This window comes from Leucopleurus acutus, assembly GCF_964270905.1.
Source record: "Leucopleurus acutus genome assembly, chromosome: 9".
Taxonomy (NCBI): Eukaryota; Metazoa; Chordata; class Mammalia; order Artiodactyla; family Delphinidae; genus Leucopleurus; species Leucopleurus acutus.
In genome coordinates, this window is record NC_139144.1 from 53,059,736 (window position 1) to 53,070,903 (window position 11,168).

General features: G+C 42.3%; 1 protein-coding gene across 1 annotated transcript; it reads right to left on the reverse strand.

The window, feature by feature from the left end:
• Window positions 1-1,109: 1,109 nt before the first annotated feature.
• On the reverse strand, window positions 1,110-10,864 carry GATAD1 (GATA zinc finger domain containing 1). The gene is made up of 5 exons (XM_082846180.1): window positions 10,513-10,864; window positions 9,588-9,713; window positions 7,901-7,960; window positions 2,995-3,178; window positions 1,110-1,302 (listed from the first exon to the last, which is right to left on the reverse strand). The coding sequence occupies exons 1-5, from the start codon at window positions 10,762-10,764 to the stop codon at window positions 1,112-1,114; spliced, it is 813 nt and encodes a 270-aa protein (XP_082702306.1). The 5' UTR covers window positions 10,765-10,864; the 3' UTR covers window positions 1,110-1,111.
• Between the last annotated feature and the right edge of the window lie 304 nt (window positions 10,865-11,168).

Below are 11,168 nucleotides of genomic sequence, written 5' to 3' on the forward strand. Positions count from 1 at the left end.
AATGGTAACAGTTAAAACTCCTACAATTCAAAATCACCATAATTAAATTAGATCCTGACAAATTTTGCTGGGGTTGAGGAATAATGGTCCAGTCAGAACAGGAGAGGAAGCAAGTGTGTGCAAATCCCACTTCTTCCCTCTTTTAAATTGTTGCTCCCTTACTTAGCTGACCTACACTTGAAGTAAAACGTGTCCCTGAATTCTGAATAGAATTCCTGTGCCTGGACTTCTAAGTCCCAGACATTGTTTTAGGCCTGTTATTATGAGTACATGGCAGATGGTTTTAACTTTGGGGTGGACTTTTTTTAGATATCAGTGCTAATGATTAATCATTTTTATGACTGCACAATGTTTGTTCTAATGGTGGTCAAGAAACTACTGCTCAGGGATGCCTGAACAGTACGTTTCCTGTGTGTTTTTAGTGAAGTTGTCTGTCTGAACTATAAACTTAATGTTTTGATTAAGCCTCACTCTGACTGAGAAGGTAGGTGAGAGCAGTGAAGAGCAGCTCTATTAAGATCAACCAAATGATTCTGAATCCCTGCTTAACTACAGAAGAACTGGATGAAAGTTTTAAAAAGCCTAGGCTAATAACATCATCCACCAATCACTTTCCTTAAGGTTAAAGCAGCCAACAGTCTGTCACAGCATTTTCTAGATGATAAAATAAAGCTTTTTTTTAACTTGGTGATAGATACTGTTGATAACGGCTACATTTTATTTGATTCAGCCCTTGGTTAGAAATTCAAACCTTAATTAATATTTTATTCTTGTAGAAAAATACAATCCATTTTATGAGTTTCTAGAAATAAATTATGGAGAAAAATAGACACTACCTGTTCCTAATTGTCTCCTTGGAAATTACAGTCTTTGCCTGGGAGGATACACACACTTAATGTGTATGTAATATTTAACTTCAAAATATATTTAATTCTTTTCTATCTCTTTTAATTTTCTAAGTGACTAGTAATAAACAAGCTAATGATTACTGGGCAGTAGAGAAAAAACTTTTAGTCATTTTTCCATCCAAGAATTTCATTAAAGAAACATGTGGCATCTCTTATGGTAGTACAAATACAAGACAACTGGAAATCCATGTTCACTTTTTAAACTACAAATGGTTGGCAACTGTTTCCTTAATAGTTATTGCAGGAGTAGGTCCAACATGAGTCCATATATAGCCCTTCTCTGGTCTGGTGGGAACTGTGGGAAATGGTGATGAACGTGACTTGAAATATTCAGAAGGTGCATGACAAACAAATTCCAAGTATTCCATCTTCCTTGGAAGATCCTCCTCTGGTCCTAGAAGGCAGCCAACATTCACAATTTTGAAGATATATATCATTTCCATAAAATGTTAAAATTCCTAGACACTAGGAGAAACTGGTCTGGTGGTAACTTGACATTAGCCCTTGAAACATATATTATTTTGAAGTTACTTTCCATCATTTTTTTCTGCTTTAATTGCTTAAGGAATATAGCATTCTCCCCAAAATATAACTCAATATAGAAAGGATTCTAAAAATAATATTTAGCTTTATGTAGTGTTTATTATGTCGACACTGTTCTAAGTACTTGATATATATATATCAATACTTTGAATCCTCACAACAACCCTCTGAGTTAGGCACTATTATTATTCCCATTTTACATGAGGAAATAAGGCAAGAGAGATCAAGGAACCTGTCTGAGATCACATAGGTAGTAAGTGGCTGTCCTAGGAACCCAGGCAGTCTAGTTCCAGAGTCTGTGCTCTGAACCTTTATGCTATGCTGTCTCCTTTACAATCTGAGGATTAGGAAGAGGAGGTGAGATAGAAGTCCTAGAGGTGATTCAGTCATGTTACTGCCTCTGCTGACAATCCTGTCTGATAGAACAGGTTAATGAAAGTTCACTCTTCTATGTATCAATACTTACAAGCAGAAGACTAAAACTGCTTGGTCATGTATCAAACTTGACATGCAGCTGGGAATAATAGTGGTACTTTACTTGTCCTTGAGTTCTCTCTGAAAAAACCCTTTTGTATCTTTTTTCTTAGAATGCAAAAGTAACGTATGCCCATTGCAGAGAGGTTGAAGAGTTTGGGGTAATTTTAAAACTCTGAACACTTTCAAAATTCTATTTATCAACAACTTCTTCTTGTGAGTCTACGTCAAGAACCAATTCTTTAGTCAGCCTTGAAATTAATGAGTACAGTGGCTGCCATTTCAACTACCAACAATGATACAAAAGGTTGCAAAAGGTCTAGGATGATGTGTGTGACATCTAGAGGGACACATAATGAGAATTTGTAAGATTTTAGACATAAATGTGACAGTTCCTCTAGAAATCATTTTTGAGTAAATTTTTATATGTTACCTAAATAACCTAGTTCTTGAGCAATAAATTCTTTTAATAGAGTTTAACCATGGGTCACTCAGAAAAATCTTATCCACATAGCATTCTAGTACGTGCATACTATACTGCCCCGGAACTCAAAATAACGTATAGCCCTCAAACCCCAGCTATATAAATTTCATATTTTCTATAATAATCTCTACTTTTTTGTACTTAGGCTTCTCTGTTATGGACTGAATTGTATCTCGCCAAATTCATATGTTTAAGTCCTAATCCCTAATGTGATAATATTTAGAGATAGGGCCTTTAGGGAGATAATTAAGGTTAAATGAAGCCATAAGGGTGGGGCTCTAATCCAACAGGATTGGTGTCCTTATAAGAAGAGGAAGAGATGCCAGGAGTGCACACACACAGAGGAAAGCCCCTGTGAGAAAAGGTGGCTGTCTACAAGCCAGGAAGAGAGCTCTCACCAGAAACCCACCCTGACAGCACCTTAGGACTTCCAGCCTCCAGAACTGTGAGAGAATAAATTTCTGTTGTTTAGCCCACTCAGTTTATGGTATTTTGTCATGGCAGCCCAAGCAGATGAATATACTTTCACATAATAATGGAAAATTAACTGGGTTCAAGAACCTGTCTGTTACCTGTCAAACTCACCTATGATGTAGGATGCAGGATCAAATTGGTCCCTGGGGCTAGAGAGAGTGGGAATGAGCCACGTCAGTGCTGCACTCTTCTCACAATACTGGTCCTGGATAAAACCCCTGATCTGAGCATAGTAGGGTTTTCCATCTTGTTCGTCAATTACAGAAACAACATCTCCAATTTGGTAATAGACTCCCTGGGGGAAGTAGAAGATAACCCCATATTTAAAATAAAAATAGGAGGTGGAGTCAAGATGGTGGTGTGGGAAGACGTGGAGTTAGTGTCTCCCCGCAACTAGGGTGCCTGCTGGCCAATGGTGGTGGACTCTGACGCCCAAGGAGATGGGAGGAACCCCAAAGTGAACCGGTAGGACGTAGGGGGACTGAGGGGGGAGGAGAAGTGGAAGCCAGACAGGATCAGCACCCCTGAGGCTGGGCAGATCAGGAGAGGGAGGTGGGAGGGACTCTCCGGGAAGAGCGGGAAAGGAGCGGAGGGCGATTGCCCCACCCACTCGGGCCCTGGGAGCCTGCTGAGCTCCCAGGCCTGTCCCCTGCACTCCAAAGCCCCCTCCAGGTCTCGTGGGTCCCTGGGGGAATAGGAAGGAGGCCAAGGGGAGAACAGGAGAGGCAGGTGGGAGGGGCCCTCCGGGAGGAGCAGGAGAGCAGTGGAGGGCAACTGCCCCACCCACTTGGGCATGGGGAGCCTGCTGATCTCCCAGGCTGGTCCCCTGCCCTCCAAACCCCCCTCCAGGCCGCGTGGGTCCTTGGTGCCATAGGAGGGAGGCCGGGGAGATCAGGAGAAGCATGGGGTAGGGGCCCTCCCAGACTGGAGGAGCAGGAGAGGAGAGGAGGGCATTTGCCCCACCCACTCAAGCCCAGGAAGCCTGCTGGGCTCCCAGAGGAGGTCCCCTGCCCTCTGAGACCAGGGGTGCGGGGCACGCCTGGACCCCTTCTGTTCCTTGAGCCTAAGCCCCACCCCCCACAGCCCCCAGGGCCTTTTCCAGCCTGTGGGTCCTAAGCATAGGCCTCGCCCACCACCCAAACTTCACCCTTGCTTAGGCCCCGCCCTCCATAGCCAAGGCCTTCCCACACCCCTCCTTTTTTATTTCTTTTCCCTCCTCCTCTTTTTTTACTATTGTGGTACTGATGTACCTTCTGGTTGTCAATTAATCTATATTTTTATTTTTATATTCTTCCTAACATATCTGTTAGTTTCCTAGTCTAATTTTATTTTTTACTTTGTTATTGTTCTTTTTTTTTTTTTTTCCACTCCAGGCGGCCTGCGGGATCTTGGTTCACGAGCCTGGGGTCAGGCTGAAGCTCCTGCAGTGGAGCTCCAAGTCCAAACCACTGGACTAACAGAGAACCTCAGACCCCAGGGATTATTCATTGGAATGAGGTCTCACAGAGGTCCTTATCTCAGCACCAAGACCCATCTCTACCCAGTAGCCTACAAACTCCAGTGTTGGAAGCCTCAGGCCAAACAACCAGTAAGACAGGAACACAATCCCACTCATAAAAATAAAAAAAAAAAAATGAGATGGCAAAAAAACATGTCATAGATGAAGGAGCAAGGTAAAAACCTAAAAGACCAAATAAATGAAGAGGCAGTAGGCAATCTACCTGAAAAAGAATTCAGAGTAATGATAGTAAAGATGATCCAGAATCTCGGAAATAGAATGGGGGCATGAGTTGAGAAAATACAAGAAATGTTTAACAAAGATCTAGAAGAACTAAAGAGCAAACAAACTGAGATGAACAACACAATAACGGACATGAAAAATACACGAGAAGGAATCAGTAACAGAATAATGGAGGCAGAAGAACGAATAAGTGAACTGGAAGAGAAAATGGTGAAAATAACTGCTGAGGAGCAGAAGAAAGAAAAAAAGAATGCAAAGAATTGAAGACAATCTCAGAGACCTCTGGGACAAAACTAAACACACCAACATTCGAATTATAGGAGTCCCATAAGAAGAAGAGAAAAAAAAAGGGTCTGAGAAAATATTTGAAGAGATTACAGTTGAAAACTTCCCTAACATGGGAAAGGAAATAATCACCCACGTCCAGAAAGCACACAGAGTCCCATACAGGATAAACCCTAGGAAAAACACACCAATACACATATTAATCAAGCTAACAAAATTTAAATTCAAAGAAAAAATATTAAAAGCAGCAAGGGAAAAACAAAAAATAACATACAAAGGAATCCTTATACGGTTATCAGCTAATTTTGCAGCAGAAACTCTGTAGACCAGAAGGGAGTGGCAGGATATACTTAAAGTGATGAAAGACAAAAACCTACAACCAAGATTACTCTACCCAGCAAGGATCTCATTCAGATTCCATGGAGAAGTCAAAGCTTTTCAGACAAGCAAAAGCTAAGAGAATTCAGTACCACCAAACCAGTGCTACAACAAATACTAAAGAAACTTTTCTAAGTGGGAAACACAAGAGAAGAAAAAGACCCACAAAAACAAACCCAAAACAATTAAGAAAATGATAATAGGAACATACATATCGATAATAACCATGAGTGTAAATGGATTAAATGCCCCAACCAAAAGACAGACTGGCTGAATGGGTACAAAAACAAGACCCATATATACGCTGTCTACAAGAGACCCACTTCAGACCTAGGGACACATACAGACTGAAAGTGAAGGCATGGAAAAAGATATTCCATGCAAATGGAAATCAAAAGAAACCTGGAGTAGCAATACTCGTATCAGATGAAATAGACCTTAAAATAAAGATTGTTACAAGAGATAAGGAGGGACACTACATAATGATCAAAGGATCAATCCAAGAAAAAGATATAACAGTTATAAATGTTTATGCACCCAACACAGGAGCACCTCAATACATAAGGCAAATGCTAACAACCATGAAAGGAGAAATCACAGTAACACAATAAAAGTAGGGGAATTTAACACCCCACTTACACCAATGGACAGATCATCCAATCAGTAAATAAATAAACACAAGCTTTAAATGACACAATAGACCGGATAGATCTAATTGATATTTACAGAACATTCCACCCAAAGGTGGCAGAATACACTTTCTTCTCAAGTGCACATGGAACATTCTCCAGGACAGATCACATATTGAGTCACAAATCCAGCCTGGGAAAATTTAAGAAAATTGAAATTGTATCAGTCTTCTTTTCTGACCACAATGCTATGAGAGTGGAAATCAATTACTGGAAAAAAACTGTAAAAACCACAAATACGTGGAGGCTAAACAGTGTGCTACTAAATAACCAAGAGATCACTGAAGAAATCAAAGAAGAAATTAAAAATACATAGAAACAAATGACAATGAAAACACGATGACCCAAAACCTATGGGATGCAGCAAAAGAAGTTCTAAGAGGAAACTTTATAGCAATACAATCTCACCTCAAGAAACAAGAAAAATCTCAAATAAACAATCTAACCCTACACTTAAAACAACCAGAGAAAGAAGAACAAAGAAAACCCAAAGTCAATAGAAAGAAAGAAATCATAAAGAGCAGAAATAAACAGAAATGAAGAAAACAATAGCAAAGATCAATAAAACTAAAAGCTGGTTCTTTGAAAAGATAAACAAAATTGATAAACCCTTAGCCAGACTCATCAAGAAAAAAAAGGGAGGGCTTCCCTGGTGGCGCAGTGGTTGAGAGTCTGCCTGCCAATGCAGGGGATACGGGTTCGTGCCCCAGTCTGGGAAGATCCCACATGCCACAGAGCGGCTGGGCCCGTGAGCCATGGCCGCTGAGCCTGCGTGTCTGGAGCCTGTGCTCCACAACAGGAGAGGCCACAACAGTGAGAGGCCCGCAAACCCCCCCCCCCAAAAAAAAAGAAAAAAGAGAAAAAGGGAGAGGACACAGATCAATAAAATTAGATATGAAAAAGGAGAAATCACAACTGACACTGCAGAAATACAAAGGATTAAAGAGACTACTACAAACAACTATATGCCAATAAAATGGACAACCATGAAGAAATGGACAAATTCTTGGAAAGGTACAATTCTGTCAGACTGAACCAGGAAGAAACAGAAAATATAAACAGACCTATCACAAGTAATGAAATTGAAACCATAATTAAAAATCTTCCACCAACAGAAGTCCAGGACCAGATGGCTTCACAGGTGAATTCTAACAAACATTTAGAGTTGAGCTAACACCTATCCTTCTCAAACTCTTCCAAAAAGTTGCAGAGGGAGAAACACTCCCAAATTCATTCTACAAAGCCACCATCACCCTGATACCAAAACCAGAAAAAGATATCACAAAAAAAGAAGATTATAGACCAATATCACTGATGAACATAGATGCAAAAATCGTGAACAAAATACTAGCAAACAGCATCCAACAGCACATTAAAAGGATCATACACCATGATCAAGTGGGAGTTATCCAAGGGATGCAAGGATTCTTCAATATATGCAAATCAATCAATGTGATACACCACATTAACAAATTAAGGAATAAAAACTATATGATCATCTCAATAGATGCAGAAAAAGCTTTTGACAAAATTCAACACCCATTTATGATAAAAGCTCTCCAGAAAATGGGCGTAGAGGGAACCTACCTCAACATAATAAAGGCCATGTACGACAAACCCACAGCAAGCATCATACTCAATGGCTCCACACCATACATTTTCATTTTAAAAACGATTCCCATAATCTACATTAAAAAATACTTAAGATCCTCATAGCGTATTTCATTAGGCAACTTCCTCTCCCAAACCAGCTCTGGATGAGATGTTTTATAATAGCCACCTACAGGGAAAAATAGCTTAGAAAGGAACAAAAACCACAATCACACCTTATACAGAGTAGCAGAGACTTTTAGACTAACCCAGCATTTTAGTAGCACATTATACAATAAATTCAAACCTTCCTTCAGTAACTACAGATGCTCACCTTGTAGAAGATTGATTCTGCAGTGATTATGGTGGAAACTGACTCAGGGGCTTTGATGGGCTGTGAAAAAACAAAAGTAAAAATATTAGCACATTCATAATGTGTGTGTTTGTGTGTGTGTGTGTGTGTGTGTGTGTGTAGCGTGTACAGGCATTTTTCCAGCCATATATGAGAGTTCTGTAATTTAAGAAATACTAAAGTTGTTGTTTGGTGACAAGAACTGCAGTAAAAAAGAAAAAACAATGCTTTTCTGATCGTTGTGGCAAAGCCTGGTCTGAATACTTCTGCTACCTTTAGCTTAAAAATTGCTGAGCCCCAAAGGACCGGCTCCTGACTACGTGGCTGAAATCTAACAGAAGCCTTCTCAGAGCTTTACTACACATTCTAGTTATAAAAAAAATCTGGCTCTAATGGCCTGAAGCATGACTGAGGTGGGAATAATAAAAAACGTGTCTCCTCAAAGACATTTTCCATCTCCACTTAACTATGGAACTAGTTATGACAGTATCATCAGAACTAATTTTCTAGCAAGCCTGAACCAAGGCCAAAGGAAACTTTCTTGGGAGTTCCTAGTAACTTGCCACCACTCAACCATCACTGAAATTCCTTCCTAAGCTGTAACACACACTTTCACGCCACAACACAGTAACTAGGCCTTCCCAAATATGTCTTGGTATTATCCTTGAAGAAAGGCGTTGTTAGAGAAATTGATATTAAAATACTTGCAGAGAACATATTCCACCATACTTAAGAGGAAAACGTGTTTAGAGCATTTAAGTGTATACAACTATAGTCCAATATTTACATGTTTTGTCTAGTCAATAAACACCTCATTTTAGAAAACTGAATTATAAAACTCTTATATAAATTAGGGGCAACTATTCTAAACAAGAAAAAGGATCCACAATCTGCACAAGAATATAATGCAAGGCTTCTCTGAGTTTTTTAAATAAACACACCCAACTTCAGAAATGCCTTTACTGGTAAGTGAAGCATTCCTGTTCTGAAAGCAAAGAGTACCATACTGAGGTTTTTAAAAAATAGTATATAATGCATTGTCCATTGTGTTTGACCACTGTCCCTTGTATTTACAAAAACAATGAGAATTTACTGCAACAAAAATATGCTTTCCACTACCCCAGCACAAGTCTTTCGACCATCTACTTTCTCATAGAAGAAGAGATAAAGAAGATTTAGTAAAATTTTTCATTCATATTCATCAAGTTGATCATTATAAATCAGTAAGAAACGTCTTCTGGGGCCATAATAACAAACCAATATGGAAATGAATGAGTTTCGGTATTATTTACTTAGAGCTTTAAGAATGAAAAAAAAAGTTTTCCCAGTATACCTGGCCACACCAAGAACTATAACCCCATCTCATCCTTTCCAGAGAACCCAGTAAAATGCGCTGGAGGTTTAGGTTTCTTTTAGAATATTTTATATTTCCCAGAGAAAAAAATAAAAGCTAAAAAAACAGAGAAAGGGTATTATTAACTTTATAAACAGTAAGCCTCCTACAACAGAGCTCACTCCCTTTTAGAAAGTCTGAACCAGTCCCCAGAACACTACAGAATAGCTGCCGAGAGCAGAGTCCAAGTTCAGTGATGAGAGATGAAGGCAGTGGCAGGACACACTACACACACAATGCCATTACAGTACAAGACACTGTCCACAATCATCTTACATTTTTTAATTTAAAAATATGTCTTCTCCCTTTTCCTTTAGTGGAAACTTTCTTTTCAGCAGCTGGAGCAGATTTGTATTTAGTGTTTCTGAGCCGAGCGGACCTCCTGTGAATTTCCTGCTTACTCTGTTACATAAACAATTAAAGAACAAAAAAGAGAAAGAAATAAAAAGTGCAGAAAGGTTGCTGTCCCGATACAAACATCTTACAAGGATCCCAGAGTATGCACTTTAAACGATCATTTAAAAATTAAGTAAGAGTGCACCTTTTGTTTTTATGGCGGGTAATCACACCAACTGGCCTAATTCAAACAGGGAGAGCCTTAGGCAAGCATCTCCAGAGCATTGAAAAAGGTGTGAGCTACTTGTAACAGGTCAAAGGGCAGCAACAAGAGTCAGTACAGGCCAAGGCAAGAACTATTCATCGGTTGTGTTTATAACAGAAAAATGCTTAAAAACTCAACTCTCCTACGCCAGAGAACGGGTTTGGTATGCCACCTCCTGCAATGTAATACTTATGCTGCCACTGAAAATGATGACATTATAATCTTAATAGCACGACATTATGACAAAATGAACTTTATTAACAGGTAAAGAGGTCCAGTAGCATGACCCTGCTGACATCTCTATGTATACATGTGTATACTGAGATGTCTGGTTGCTATCCAAAACATTACAATGGGGGGATTTCTGAAGCGTTTTCACTTTTCTTGCTTCTCTAGCCTTTCAGTTCCTCACTAGAAAAGGTGCTGAGAATGGGCCGAACCAAAGACCATGTTCTCAACCGGGATGGGAAGGGGCGGCCCGGCCCAGTATGAGCACGGCGATCCCGGGAGGCCCCCGCCCGCCCCCTCCGCGCCCACCCGGCCTCCGCCCGCCAAGCGCCCGGTCGACCTCCGCCGGAGGGAGGGGCCGGAGGAGCTCACCTGCTTGCCGCCCCCGCCCCCGTTGCTCTGCGGAGGGGCGGCCGAGGTGCTGGCGAAGGTCGCCGCGCCGAAGCCGCCACCGCCGCCACTGCCCCCCGTCCCGCCGGCCGCCCCCGAGCCGGCGCCCCCGCCGCCCGCGCCGCCCCGGCCCGTGCAGTGGTGGCAGAGGATCTCCCCCTGCGGGCCCTTCTTCCACATTGAGGACGATGTGGTCTTGCAGACGCTGCAGGTGGGCTTCAGGCCCAGTGGCATCGTGGCCGGCTCGGGCGGCCCCCGCGGGCGCAGCGACACGGGAATGGCGACCGCCGGCTTTCGGCGGCCCGCTGGCCGGCCCGTCACTCCCAAAGACAGAAAGAGCGGCCGGGCGCGGCGCCGAGCTGTCCACCCTGGAACCAGGACGCGGCCGCTGCCCCCTGGAGGCAGGAAGCCTGTTCCGCCCGCTCCACCGCCCGCACCAGCCCGCTGCGGCCCCGGCGCCGGGAGGCGGGGCCGGGGCGGGGCCTGGCCTGGGAGGAAAGCCGAGCCTTGGCCTGGGGAGGTTTCCGGCGATGCGCGTGGCCCGCGCCCAGGCCGGACCGCCTGACCGGAAGTGCCCCGCCCGGGACTCCTGGGACAGAGCACGGTTCGCGGAATTTCCGGTCTTAGGCCTATGATTG